The 15789-nt window shown below is 41.5% G+C and overlaps 1 protein-coding gene across 1 annotated transcript in view; it reads right to left on the bottom strand.

Annotated features, from left to right (window-relative positions):
• LOC138738498 (interleukin-10 receptor subunit beta-like) overlaps positions 1-15789 on the bottom strand; it is an 80818-nt gene that overhangs the window by 2757 nt on the left and 62272 nt on the right. The window contains exons 5-8 of the mRNA XM_069888795.1: positions 13543-13730; positions 11991-12148; positions 8364-8511; positions 2290-2447 (exon numbers count right to left, since the gene is read on the bottom strand). Of these exons, the coding sequence (XP_069744896.1) occupies positions 2290-2447; positions 8364-8511; positions 11991-12148; positions 13543-13730 (652 nt within the window). The remainder of the gene's footprint in view (positions 1-2289; positions 2448-8363; positions 8512-11990; positions 12149-13542; positions 13731-15789) is intronic.

Here is a 15789-nt window from a genome sequence, read left to right as displayed (position 1 = left end):
GATGACCAAATTTTTTAAATAGCAATGCATATTAGAGGGCACTTTATCTGAATGCCATAGCATTCAAAACAAAGTCAGTGAAATTGGAGCATAAATCAGTATAAAGTGGAAAGGATTGGAAAATAAATATCCAAGGATATCTGTTAATAAGGAAGACCAGGCAGGAAGGCAAGGGAGGTGGGGGTAGTGCTCTTAGTTAAAGATGAGATAAGGGCAATAGTGAGAGATGATGCAAGATCTATGGAGCAAAATGGAGTCCATCTGGGTAGAGATGAGGAAGAGTAGAGGAGGAAAATAAAAATCACTGAATGGAGTTTTTTTTAGGCCACCTAACAATCACATTACAGGGGCACAGGCAATAAACCAAGAAATATTAGAGGCATGTAAGGATGGAACAACAGTTATTGTGGGGACTTAACATGCATGTAGACTGGGTCAATCAGGTTGGTCGAGGCAACCTTGAGGAGAACTTCATAGAATGAATATGGGATGTCTTTCTTGAACGGCATGTTACTGAACCTACAAGGGAACATGTTTTCTTCGATCTGGTCCCTGTGCAATCGGACGGGTAAAATAAGTGATCTTGTAGTTAGGGACCTTCTTGGAAAGAGTGATCAGAATATGATTAAGTTTATCATACAGATGGATGAAGGAGGAGTTGGAGGGACAGACTAGGAATCCAGGCAATATGGAGGGACGGTTGAGGAAAAGTGGAAGATTTTCAGAGATTTTTCATTGTGCTCAATAGAAGTATATTCCAATGAAAAGCAAGGACAGGAACAGCCATACTTGGAATACAAAGGAAATAAAGGAAGGCGTCAAACTAAAAGCTCATGCATACAAGTCGCCAGGTTTGGGAAAACTTTAAAAAGCAACAAAGAATCAAGAGTGCTCAATAAAGAAAAGGTAGATTATAAAAAAAGATTAGGACAAAATATAAAAACAGACAGTAAAAGTTTTTATAATGACATGAAGCACAAAAGGGTGGCTAAAGTGAAGGATGGTCCCTTGGAGGATGAGAAGGAGGAATTGATATTGGGTAATGAGGAAATGGCTGAGGCTTTGAATGACTGTTTTGTGTCTGTCTTCACAGTGGAGGACATGTCAAACATGCCAAAGACAGATATTATGGATTAGATGGGAGGTGAGGACCTGGATGTAATGGCTATCACTACAGAGGTGATGCTGAGCAAACTTGTAGCTCTAAAGATAGACAGGTCCCCCGGACCTGATGGAATGCATCCCAGGGTACTGAAAGAAATGGCAGGCTTTAGTGATTATTTACCTGCGGATTGGAAGACAATGAATATCATGCCATTATTAAAAAAAAGGATGTAGGCAAAAGTCTGGGAACTATAGCCCACTGAGTTTAACATTTGTGGTTTGGAAAATGCTTGCAGCTATCAATATAGAAGAAACAGCGAGGCATCTGGAGTGAAATAGATCCATATGGTAGATGCCGCATGGATTCACCAAAGGCAGGTCATATTTGATGAACGAGGAAAGTTTGGGGTGATGTATTATCATGAATAGAGGATTGGTTAACCAATAGAAAGCAGAAAGTTGGGATACAAGTGTGTTTTACTAGTTGGTAATCAATGCTGAGCGGAGTGTCACAGGGTCAGTTCAAGGCCTGCAAGTGTTCAAGATACACATTGATGATCCAGAAGAGGGGACAGAGTATAGTGTATCTTATTTTCTCAATTACACTAAATTGAGTGGAAAAGCAAATTGTGCAGAAGATACAGAGAGGTTAAGTGACTTGGCAAGGGTTCGGCTGATAGGGTACAATGTTAGTAAATGTGAGGTTATCCACTTTGGAAGGAAAAGTGGAAGATTAGATTATTATTTTAATGACAAGCGACTGCAGTATGCTGCCGTGCAGAAGGACTTGGGCGTGCTTGTACATGAATCACAAAAGGTTGGTTTGCAGGTGCAGCAGGACATCAAGAGGTGAATGGATTATTGGCCTTCATTGCCAGGTGGTTTGAATTTAGGGGCAGGGAGGTTATGTTGCAACTGTACAAGGTACTAGTTAGACCGCACCTAAGGAAAGATATACTGGCTTTGGAGGCAGTTCAGGGTTTATCCATAATTCTGTTTTCTAATTGAAAATGCTTATGCTTGGCAACAGGTCAGGAGGGTGACTTGGAGTAAGATTTCAGGACATGAACTTCCTTGCAAGTAATCTTGTGTATTTATTTATGACACCTCATTCAACTGAAATTACCATCATCAACCAAATTTAAGACCAAAGTATAAACCAATGAGATAAAAGATTAGTCAAACCTCTTTTATATGCATCGGGAGTCTGTAGGATGGATATATTAGGTACTTGACCGTTCTGCATGAATATATCACAATGAGAAAACATCCCAATGTTATCACAAAAACAGCCAACAATGTTATGAAAAGGATCTGGGCTGCTTCCTTCGCTCTTCTCTTAGCTGCAGATATTTAAAAAAATCATCATTATTAATGAGGGACTAAAATACAACACAGAACATCAGCCCTGCACAACACTGCAATATGTCATCAGGATTGGTGCCAGGAATTGGGTCTTTAGCTCAACAATTTGAGTCCCAACCAGAAAGTTAGTATTCCCTCAGAGTTATTGCATTACTGGCATCAATCTGATGTTATCTCAGGTTCATCCCAAACTAGACACATAACAAATTCACGACTACTGTGTGGGATAAGGGTTGAAAGTGGACCAAACATTTTGTGCTGAATGTCAGATTAACCACCACACAGAGGCATCTGGGCAATACTGTCGCTTGATTTTCCAAATATATAAATATAATAGAGGCAATTGATAAATCAGGGAAACAGAGAGTGGCAGATGATGTCAGTACTTCACACGAACAAATAATTAGATCAAAGATGTTCAATGGGATTCAAAACAGAAAAAATGTAATTCATGCATTCACAAATATTCTGAGGCCAATTAAAAACACAAAATGCTGGAGAAGTTCAGCAGGTCCAAGAGCGTCCTTTGTGTAGCAAAGGCAAAGATGTTTTGGGCAAAAATCCTTCATCAAGGTATGAGAAAATGCCAGCTAGCGTCTGAACAGAAGGGTTGGGGGGGGGGGTGGGTGGCAAAGACAGGAGATGATAGGTGGAGAAAGGAGGGAGGGCCAGCAACAATGAAGAGGAGGGGGGAATGGTAGGGCTGTGTGGGTGAAAGAACTGGAAAGACAGGAAGGGGAAAAAAAGGCAAGCAGTTTTAGTGGAAACCAGTAAAGTTCGTGCCATGTGGCTGGAGAGTGCCCAGATGGGAAATAAGGTGTTGTTCCTCCAATCTGCTGGTGGAAGTTGGACACAAAGTGGATGAAGTTGACAAGCTCATCGCAGGTGCAGCCCCGATGTAGTCGTCTATATACCGCAGGAAAACTACACCCCCTCCACCCAACTCTTCTGTCAGTATATAGATGACTACATTGGGGCTGCCTGATGCACATGTGATGGGCTTGTCAACTTCATCCGGCAGTTCTCATACCTTGATGAAGGGCTAAAGCCCAAAACGTCAGTTCTGTATCTTTACCTCTGCCACATAAAGGACCCTGTTGACCCGCTGAGCTCCTCCAGCATTTTGTGTTTTTACTTCAACCACAGTGTCTACAGAATTTTGTGATTTACTTTTGAGGCCAATTAAAATTTTTGAAGCAATCATTTCTACAATGAGGAAATTAAGTCAATTTGCACAAAGAGCAGAGATAATGATCTGTTTTTACTCCTTGTAACTTGTCCAGTGTTCAGAGATTTAGACGTATTCACTTTTATTGATTACAGCAGCTGTGGACTTTAAATTCAAGTACCGTATATTTCAGTGTACAAATTGAGTCTTGAAAGCCTCTAAAATCTCTCAAAAAATGGGGGAGGACTTGTACGCTGGATGTACTTTTGAGACCTTAAATTCAACTCAAAAAAATGCTTGACGTCAGTTCAACGTACAAGTCGACCCTTGAAAACTGATTTGGTGTACCTCAACCCTTGAAAAACCAAAAACAAACAACTACAACAAATTTTCATGCTACTAAATCATCGTCTGAGGCAAGGATTGTGGCAAGCACATCCACGCTCTCACTGTTTAAACAGTCATCATATGGGTCCCAGTCTGTATCTGATGAGGTGGCTTCAGCTTCGTTGTCAGTGTCCCACAATAAATCATCCTCCAACCATCCATTGCACAAGAGATACTACGCTTTTTAAATGATTTTATTACAGTCTCTACTTTAACTTTGTCCCATGCCTTGAGCACAAAGTCACACAGTACTTCAAGCGATGCAGCATGCATTGCCCCGCATTTTGTGAATGATTTTTCTGCACTTGTCATCCATGTATTCTATTCTCCATGCACATGGACTTTGAATGGCTTGTTCAAGCAGACATCGTGGGGTTGCAACAGACATCAAACCACCCGGGATAACTGTCATGTATGTATTATGTGATGCTAATCTACTTTTAGTGTTCTCAGTTAAGAGGCCATAAAACTTATCCCAGACCAGCAAACTCCATTCCTTGCATAAACCGCCCGGCTGCCTGTTCCACACATTGTCTATCCATAGTTTTACACCATTTTCATCCACCCATCCTTTTTCATGAAAATATACAAATATATCCGCTGGGAATTTTATTTTCAGTTTAATTTTGCGTATGAAAATTACCATGGCTCTTAACTTCATCCCGTCGGCCATACACGATAACACTACGGTAAACCTGGTCCCTTCGTTGCCTGTACTTCTGGTTTGCAGTTTTAACTCCTTTCCATTCCACTGTTCTATCATCTATCATGTCAAAATTTATGGGGTTACGTCCATGTTTCCAATTGCAAACTGATGATTATTTATAAGCTGATGAAAACTTAAAACTTTATGATCGAGATGTTTTGGTAGTTTCTGAGTAATTTTTGTTTGTTTTGTCGTAATACCAGATTTTTCCTATTCACGAAATGGTTGCACCGGCCGAGTGTAGCCTCAAAATCTTTACTGCGTTCTGGGTGCGACTTTGCCCTTTTCAGCGCAAATTTTTTTATTTCACGTGACTGTGTAGCAATCTTGCCTCTGTTCAAGTACCCATCCTGCAACGTGATTTTCCAACTCTGGCAAACCAACTTTGCTGTTTTGGTATTTTTCTTAAAATCTTTCTCCAATTTCTTACCAGCCTCTCATGTATATCAGATTTTCTTGCAGCACACACAGGTGCTGGATTTCTTGACCATTTCCATTACTTTTAACTTAAAACTCACTTCATACTTTTGTCATTTTGCTGGAGCCTCCATTTTAACAACCACCCTCAGTTAAGTCCTGGCGATTTTTGGGGGTCAACTTTGACACCCAGTATATGATAAAATCATTAAAATGAGGCTGAAAATGGGGACCCAACATCTGCCGGTCAACTTTTACGCCAAAATATACAGTAATTAAATAAATCTAAATAATGAAACTAACATATTTCAAAACAACACAATCTAGTTTACATATGTTAAGCAGGGGAAGGACAACAGTCATCATGACATAATCTGCAACTCCAATTTTTATCCTCATTTCAGATAAAGTTCAAATAGGGATGGGCAACTAATATTGCCCTTCTTCTTCTTTCTTTGGCTTGGCTTCGCGAACGAAGATTTATGGAGGGGTATGTCCACGTCAGCTGCAGGCTCGTTGGTGACTGACAAGTCCGATGGAGGACAGGCAGGCATGGTTGGAGCGGTTGCTATGGAAAATTGGTGGGTTGGGTGTTGGGTTTTTCCTCCTTTGTCTTTTCTCAGTGAGGTGGGCTCTGCGGTCTTCTTCAAAGGAGGTTGCTGCCCGCCGAACTGTGAGGCGCCAAGATGCACGGTTTGAGGCGATATCAGCCCACTGGCGGTGGTCAATGTGGCAGGCACCAAGTGATTCCTTTAAGCCCTTATTGCCCTTACCGTGATAGATTATAGCATAGATCATATAGATTTGCTTCTTTTTATAAATTTCAGTAGCAAGAAAAGTCTTAAAAAGAATATTTGTATGGGGGGGGAAATACTAATTGTTAAAGAAATTGTTTTCTTTTACTACTGCAGCTGCAAGATGTGAGAATCAAGGCCATGCCGCTCTCAAAACTCCTGCTAGATGTTCTGCTGAAGTTTGCAAAATACAATTGATTACAGGCCATGTGAATGGTCGCGAACAGGCTGTAAAAAAAAAAAAGGGAAGCTAAACCCATATAAAAAGGCTTGTGCCCATCTGCTTCCTTGCAGTAAGACCCTGTTGCAGGCTCCCACACGTTCTCATGTAACACAGCACCAGCTTTGCAAAGCTAATAAACGTTTGTTGTACTTGCATTAGTTGTCGCACTCGCCTTTATATTTGATCGAAGTTTAACGGCCAGAGACGCCCCTTCCCAAGAATGAATTATTTTTAGAATACAAAGGACAGAGGGGAAAGAACTCTCCAGCTCCCCTTTGAAATAGCGCCTTGGAATTATTTAACTTCACTTGACAAGTGATGCAAAGGGCTTAATGTCTTGTCCAAAAGAAGCATTTATAACAATTCAGCGCTTCACTGATGTGTCTCAGTCGTGATTTATCCCTGAAGCAACAGATCCATTTTATGAATCAATGACTGAGGGAAACTGGGCTTTTCAGTATTGAAGGATATGGGAGAGGGAATACTGAAGATATTTGTAGTTTAGCGAATGTTTATATAAAGTCGGGTCAGATACAGCAATGAGCTCTCTGAACCCTTCTCCATTAACAATGGCGTGAAGCAAGGCTGTGTTCTCGCACCAACCCTCTTTTCAATCTTCTTCAGCATGATGCTGAACCAAGCCATGAAAGACCCCAACAATGAAGACGCTGTTTACATCCGGTACCGCACGGATGGCAGTCTCTTCAATCTGAGGCGCCTGCAAGCTCACACCAATACACAAGAGAAACTTGTCCGTGAACTACTCTTTGCAGATGATGCCGCTTTAGTTGCCCATTCAGAGCCAGCTCTTCAGCGCTTGACGTCCTGCTTTGCGGAAACTGCCAAAATGTTTGGCCTGGAAGTCAGCCTGAAGAAAACTGAGGTCCTCCATCAGCCAGCTCCCCACCATGACTACCAGCCCCCCCACATCTCCATCGGGCACACAAAACTCAAAACGGTCAACCAGTTTACCTATCTCGGCTGCACCATTTCATCAGATGCAAGGATCGACAATGAGATAGACAACAGACTCGCCAAGGCAAATAGCGCCTTTGGAAGACTACACAAAAGAGTCTGGAAAAACAACCAACTGAAAAACCTCACAAAGATAAGCGTATACAGAGCCGTTGTCATACCCACACTCCTGTTCGGCTCCGAATCATGGGTCCTCTACCGGCACCACCTACGGCTCCTAGAACGCTTCCACCAGCGTTGTCTCCGCTCCATCCTCAACATCCATTGGAGCGCTCACACCCCTAACGTCGAGGTACTCGAGATGGCAGAGGTCGACAGCATCGAGTCCACGCTGCTGAAGATCCAGCTGCGCTGGATGGGTCACGTCTCCAGAATGGAGGACCATCGCCTTCCCAAGATCGTATTATATGGCGAGCTCTCCACTGGCCACCGTGACAGAGGTGCACCAAAGAAAAGGTACAAGGACTGCCTAAAGAAATCTCTTGGTGCCTGCCACATTGACCACCGCCAGTGGGCTGATAACGCCTCAAACCGTGCATCTTGGCGCCTCACAGTTTGGCGGGCAGCAGCCTCCTTTGAAGAAGACCGCAGAGCCCACCTCACTGACAAAAGGCAAAGGAGGAAAAACCCAACACCCAACCCCAACCAACCAATTTTCCCTTGCAACCGCTGCAATCGTGTCTGCCTGTCCCGCATCGGACTGGTCAGCCACAAACGAGCCTGCAGCTGACGTGGACTTTTTACCCCCTCCATAAATCTTCGTCCGCGAAGCCAAGCCAAAGATATAAAGTTAAATTTGTAACATACGTTCAAGTTAGACCATGCTTAATCCACACAACCATCTAACCGTTTACAGCACGGAAACAGGCCATGTCGGCCCTTCAAGTCCGTACCGGTTCACTTGAACAACTCCACTAGCTCCTCCGCAAACTCCTGAGGAAATAGAGGCTCTCTTCACGATGCAGAGAAGAAATGTGTATAAAATTGTGATTTGCCCATGCCCACCACTTAACAGAATCGGATGTCCCGTCCCCAATGGAGTGAAATTACACTAACAGCAGGAACACTTATTCTGCATACATCTCACGGTTAAAAATATAATAAATACAAAACGATAATTTATTGATTGATTTAGGACCAGAGATTGTACTTATTCAATCAGATGACAATAAACTTGACTTGATACTTTAATAAATTATAATGAAGTGAATCCAAAAGTCTTACCATTAGCAGTGACAGGATAACAAGACACTTGGCTGGGCAAAGTTTGCTTTGAAAGTTCGGCCAGAAATGCCTGCACTCTCAGGCAGTAGGTAGTCCATGGTTGGAGATCAAGTAGCACAGTTGATGAACGGGTGGTTAGATTATGTATCTGAAATTAAATACGAGCAGTACAATTGGTTAGTTTGTTCGATAGTTTAAAAGTGCAGCAACCTCCTTTGAAGAAGGCTGCAGAGCCCACCTCACTGATAAAAGACAAAGGAGGAAAAACCCAACACCCAACCCCAACCCACCAATTTTCCCTTGCAACCGCTGCAACCATGCCTGCCTGTCCCACCTCGGACTTGTCAGTCACCAACGAGCCTGCAGCAGACGTGGACCTATCCCCCCATAAATCTTCGTCCGCGAAGCCAAGCCAAAGAAGAAGAAGAAGGCTTGTTCACGGGCAAAAAAAATCAAAGCCCTGGAATCCAGAACCAAATGGCTAAATAAATAAATAAATAAATGTTTTGAATTATAAAAAAGTTTGAAATTACAAAAGTACAGTCTCCAAAGCCACACACATCACGTTGTTGAGCAAATATTCAGCTAGCGGAGGGTCCTGGTCGTACCCCACCTGTAGCAGCTGTTTGAATAAAATGGCAGCGCCCAGGATGAAGAGCCAGCCATTGCTGCTCACCACTGGGTCAATTCTCCCAAATTATCTCCCTAGTAAGAGTTTTTATCTTTATTAGTATATGTAATGGAGGATTTAGACCAGCTGATGAAAGAAGGGATGCAGTTGCATCAGAAGGCATAATCTAAATTCCATGACGAGGCCCAGGATGCATATTAGTAAACACATCTAAATACCACCATGGGGCCCAGGGATGCATATGAATCAGTAGACATTATCCAACTTCCACCATGAGGTCAAGAGATGCAGTTGTCTTTTGTTGGTCGCAGACTGTCAGGAGACCTTGAAGATAATTAAATAATTTGTTCAAAACGATAAAGATCTGAAGTAAACAACTTTTGGGTAATATAAGCCATGGTCCCACTGCTGAAGTTTGAGACTCTCCAAGAGGTGGCAACATCTCTCAGCAAGAAGAAAAACTTCAAGATTCCAAACCGACATCCCGGTCCGGGGAGGTGGAGAAGCTGCTACCGGCGCCCCGACAACCTACTACAAGTGTGCAGTTGCCGCCTCGCTTTGGCAGTTGGGACCAGTCCAGGCGTTGATAAGTATAATTGGGAAGGGCTTGCATATTGTAGTGTGAATTCAGCTTTAGATTTAGTAATAAAGACTTGTATAAACTGAACTGTTCTCAGTGTGTGTCTATTTTCTTTCGGTAGCTCGAACACTGTGTCCAATCTAAAACGAACAAAGTGAGAGGTACAAGTTTACCCAAGACAGTATCTTATTAAGCATATTTAGTAAGCCTTTATTTAGTAAAATTGGGGGGAGGGGAGGCTAATTATGACGGCAGCATGGTTAGTGTAGCGGTTTGCTCAACGCTGTTAAAGCGCCAGCAAACGGGGTTCGAATTTAAATTTTGTAAGCTACGGGAATTACCTGATTAAAGTGAACTTTACATAATTAAATACTACAATACTGTTTTTTTTTTCAAATTACTTTACATTTGACACTTTTTTTCAACTGTGCATTCTTAATGCAGGTGTATTAGTTAGACGTTGTAAGAGTATGTCTCAGTCAAACAGAATATTGTAAATCCATAATCCACAATGCCTGTAGGTGCCGGATAACGGGGATTTTATTGCATTTCATGGGGCAGGATTACATAATGATATAAGTTCTTAAAGAGGCTATTCATCTCATTATAGCTGGGGTGGATCTATGGTAAAGCTGTTGAATTATTTGTACCCCATTCAGATAGTAGGATCTGGATCACAAGTATTTCATCAGGGGATCTGATTCACTTACAGATCATGATTGTCAATCCTTCTGCCATCAAGCGCAAAGATAATGCACGCTCTCATCAAGCCCTGGCACTACTGTTAAAGAAAATGTCCCCAAGAAGTGAGGATCTGTCCTGGGGTCTCCATGTCAATGCATTCACGAAGGCTCAGCAGCAGGCTCCAAATCGTGAGGAGCTTGAGGAGATTCGTACATCACAAAAGACTCTCGAAAATGTCTGCAAGTGGAGAGCCTTCTGGCAGGTTGCCTCACTGGGATGGCAGTGCCGATGCACAGGACAAGAAAAAAACTCCAGAGAGTTGTTAACTCGGCCAGTGACAACTCAGTCTTCACTCCATCAAGGACATCTATGAGAGGCGGTGTCTTAAGAAAGCAGCCTCTATCCTCAAGGACCACCCCCCCCCCGCCCCACCAAACACCCAGGGCATACATTCTTCACACTGCTATCATTGGGACAAAGGACCAGGAGCCTGAAGAAAGGGACCTGGCGGCACAAGGACAGTTTCTCCCCCTCTGCCATCGGATTTCTAAATGGACAACAAACCACAGACACTACCTCACTTTCTCCGATTTTCTCGCACATTACTTTTGAAATGTAATTTATAGCAGTATTTGCTGTAAAACATCAAATTCTGTGACACTTTTATGACAATAAATTCTGATTTTGAGAAACTGGCATCTGAAATTCTTTTGCCCTCTCCAAACCAGAATCATCACTGGTGGAATCATTTGACAAGGGGGATAAAATATTGAATGTTTTACAAAGCTCAAGCAATTCAAAAATGCTGTCAAGATGAACTGGGCAGAGATCTGGCAGAAGAATACCACTGTGGTGATACTGCCCCAAAAACAATGTCTAGAACTGAATGACATAATGTGAATCAAAACATGAATTATATTGAGCGTCTTCCATTCTTTATTTCCTGTCAGGTATCAATGGTTAGCCTATTACCCTATTACAGCGCCAGCAGCCCGGGATCGAATCCAGTGCCGTCCGTCAGGAGTTTGTCCATTCTCCCCAAGACTGCATAGGTTTCCTCTGGGTGCTCCAGTTACCTCCCACTGTTCAAAATGTACCTGGGGTTGTAAATTAATTGATGTATTTGGGGGGCACGGGCTCATGGGACAGAAGTACCGTACTGAACGTCTAAAAAAAAGCACCACATAAAGCAAATGTATAAGTACCCAGATGAAACCTCACTAAATATTTAGAAGGGTGATACTAGGCACATGTTGCTACCATGAACGAGCTTGGGGATATTGCCCCAGTGGTGAGCTTGGGGATATTGCTATGGAAAGGCAAAAGCAGAGTGATTCGCTATACAAATCTTTAATCTTGTTAAAGATGTATGATAAGGTAGCGGCAGAGATGATTTGATCCATGACAAAAATCCAAAGCCGAAAGTCACAAATCTAAATTAACACGAAACAAATCCAGCAGGAATTTAGGAAAATGCTCAAGGTCCAGAGTGTGGAGAATTGAGATGAATTGTATTAAGGAAAAGAAAGGATCTAACATTGAAAGAGCGTGTCTCAGTCAAACGGAAAATTCACATATCCAGCATCTGCAGGGCCCATAGATGCCGGATAATGGGGATTCGACTGTACCAGGAATGATTCCAACAAACATCTTAGCACCTCCACTCACATAACTCCATGAACCATAATTTCTCCTACTAGTCACAAAGAAACATTCTTGAATAATAACTTACATTGTCATTTTCATTCTTTTCCCAATAAAATACAATGTATGCAAGATCTTGGAAGTAGAATCGAAGGGACCTTCCATCCTCATGGACTGGATCTGAAATAGTGACGTGCAGTACGCCTGCATCTGACATTACTGAAACTGATGGTGGTCCAATCACAGCTTGGAAAGAGAGGAAATATATATTTTTTTATTACAAGCTCAATTATTTCAGTCTTTATTTCAATAACATTCAACGTATTATATTACAAACTGTTGCATTTTTTTCCTCCAGTTGAAAATTTAATTTTTTTTCTCTGTTGGCTTTGTCACGTGTCCCTCAAGTGTCCAGCCCACACTGGGGTACAGTTCTAAGTGTCCAAGTTCACTCAGGCTGACTTAATCTAGCAAGCCGACATCTTGTGTGCATTGACAATGAGTGTTTGGCAGACTTTTTTTTGTTTATCGAGGACTCTGCAGTTTGGATATTATCCAGGTAAAATTATTGTATTGCAATTTAAAGCCTGAATGGACCAAATATTCCCTCCGAGTATTTCAAACTGGCAGCAGCACGATTAAAAACACGAAAGTCTGCAGATGTTGTGGTTGGAGTAAAAACACAATGCTGGAGAAACTTAGCAGGTCACACAAGTGACCTTTTATGTTGCAAAGGTGAAGATAACCAATGTTTCAGGCTTGAGCCCTTCATCAAAGGGCTCAGTCAAGGGTATCAAGGCCTTCATCAAAGCAGATCATCAAGCCTGAAACGTCGGTTCTGTCTCTTTATCTTTGCTATTTAAAATACACTGACTTGCTGAGTTTCTCCAGCATCATGTTTTTTACTGGCAGCAACACGATGACAAGTTCCAAAAACTGTCAGGTTTGCATTGCATCATCCACTCTGACAATGCCAAAATACACATGCTAAAGCAGGAGGGTGAGAATGGGGAAGATTGATATGGTCACTGCTACTGTTCTGAGAAGAGTGGAATAATCAAAGTTAGTATATCTACCTTCAGGTTTTTGTTTTAAAACAAGGCTTCAGAGACGTTCAGTTACTTAAGCTGTCATGGATCATTAAGTTGCAGATCAAGTCCCACTGTAGAGGTTTGAGCATAAAGCCAGATTTAACACCTCAGCAGGAGTCAGGGAGTTCTGCACTAGGGCAGATACCTCCTTGTGCAAGAGACGTTAAAATAGAAGCACCATCCATCCTCTGGGATGAGGATACAAAGATCCTGTGGTGGTTTAAGAACACCAGTGACGGTCTGCCACTTTCATATTGTTATTTTCAGGACCTTGCTCCATCTGAATTCATTGCCATGATCCCAACATTAAAACTGTGTGTACACCTCAAAATGACTCAATTCTGTGTCAACAAGATCACAAAAGCCTATAATAAGCATTTATTTTAAGCAAAAATGGTTACTATTCAAGATGGATCCAATCACTATTCCCTTCATGATGAATGGATGGACTCCAGAGGATTCTACACAATATTTCCTTAAATAGTTTCAGAAGAATGGGAAACATCAAGAAAACATAACGTATATATAACATATATACAAATCTCTTACTGTCTTTATATGGACAAAAAGGTTTTGCTTCAACCCATTCCGATGTTGCACTTTCATGCTCTGTTCTGACTCTTAGATAATATTTCGCAAAGAAAGCGAGACTGTCTAATAAATCACATTCAGTCTTGGCAATGGACGCGCAGTTGAATACTTCAGTCCAATTTTCTTTGGTTGTTCTTTCAAAGTTTCTGGAGAAAGTAAAAGCTTGCATCAAAATCATTGCTAAATTGAATGTTCCTGTACCAGTGGGAAATTTAACATTTTATGGAAAACTCAAATGAAAATTAAATTGAAGCAGCCTTCAGTTTTGGTCACCTAACTGCAGGACAGATATCAACTAGATAGAAAGAGTGCAGAGAAGATTTACTAGGATATTGCCCAGTCTTCAGGAACTGAGTTACCAAGGAAGGTTAAACCAGTTAGGACTTTATTCTTGGAGCGTAGAAAAATGAGGGGAGATTTGATAGAGGTAGACAAGATTATGAGAGGTATAGAAAAAGCAAGTAAGCATTTTCCACTGAGGTCAGGTGAGATAAAGGCCAGAAGACATGGGTTAAGAATGAAAGGGGAGAACTTCTTCACACAGAGAATAGTGGAAAAAGGTGCCAGATGAAGTGGTGTCTGCGGGCTCAATTTTAACATTTAAGAAAAAGCTGGACCGATACATAAATGGGAGGGCTATGGAGAGCTACGGACTGGGTGCACGTCAGTGGGACTAAGCAGAATCATAGCTGACGGGGCATGTTTCTGTGCTGTAATGCTCTATGGTTCTATTTGGTCCAAAATTGAATAGAATTATGAGTAGAGCAATTGTCGGCCTTCGGCTCCTCATACCTGCTCTGTCACTTAATCCATTTGTAGCTGAACTTTTACCGCAGTGCCAGTATCCCGCACAACCTCATATCCCTTAATATCTAATATATTGAACATATGCACCATTCCCCCCCCACCCAATGTACCCTTGATTCAAGTAATCGCTTCTCACCTAAACCCTGAATGCCCCTCCTCACCCTTTAGTGAAACTTTGGCCCCTGGTTCCAGGCACCTTGTTGGAGGAAACATCATCTCTGTACCTTCCCGGTAAGAATTTTGCACACTTCACTGAGACCTAAACTTGAGAATGGAGTACAAGGTGTGGGGGAGGGAAATCGCATCCTTCATATTGTTCAAATGCTAGGAGCTTTTTATTTTGAAGTAAGAGTTTGTCCATTTACTTACACTGGTTTATGCACAGTTAAGCAAATGTATTACATCAGGATTATGAAGATTTAATATGTGCAAGTTGGTGAAAAACTTTTTTTCCCCCACATCTTATTCTCAAATATTTTGCAAATGCCTTTGTGAATTGAAACTGTTTTGGTTTGAAAAGTTCCAGATTTTTGTTAAGTAAAACCAATTCCAAAGGTTTTGGATTTGAACGTTTCAAAGTCTAATAAACCAGTGACAAAATAGGACGATTGTCTTTGGTTCATTATTTTGTTCCTTCAGATTAATACAGAAGGTTTTTATAATTATTTTATTTAATATAAAACCACAGCAAACATATCACAATATTTCAAACTTACTCCAAATGCATGGGGTATTTTATAAAAAAAAAGTAAAGAAATAGAAAAGAAAGAAAAATCTCCTATAAATCCCCCCTACCCCCTCCCCCAAACCACTACAAACTAAAAATAATGGACAAGGAAACCACAACAGGAATTCTTCACTTTCTGATACTTTGAAACATATAAATATTTATAGAGACCTATAAGAGAAAGTGTGTGTGTGTGTTCGAGATTCATTTAAATTTTAATTGTGGGTGAAAATTATTAAGCACAATTTAAGGTTCTGCCTCATTTAACTTTTCTCAATGTTAATGAAGAATAACTGAGAGCATGATTTATTGGATTTAAAAAAAAGGGCTACAACCAAAAAGACAAATCAGCTGTGGGCAAAAAGGTTTGCAGTTTGTCGCAGAAGTTCCCTGATTGGCTAGATAAACCCCATTGACATCAAGAGAGTTCCTGAACACAAAGCTACCACGTTCCCTTGCGAAAATCTATGGAAATCCCTGGTGTACTTGCACAAGGGTGGTGATCTCCCCAATTACTCCCATATTAACCAGTGAAGTGCTAGTAGGATAACAATGTGCATTTGAAAAAATGGTGCAGCAGGGTGAATGTTAATTTCCGGGAGCTCTGGGCCAGAAGGACCTGATTAACAAGGATAGTTTGCACATCAGAACTGGTACAGGTCAATTTTTTA

The sequence above is a fragment of the Narcine bancroftii genome, chromosome 7 (genome assembly GCF_036971445.1).
Source record: "Narcine bancroftii isolate sNarBan1 chromosome 7, sNarBan1.hap1, whole genome shotgun sequence".
NCBI classification, from domain to species: Eukaryota; Metazoa; Chordata; class Chondrichthyes; order Torpediniformes; family Narcinidae; genus Narcine; species Narcine bancroftii.
This window is presented reverse-complemented; position numbering and strand designations above follow the sequence as displayed.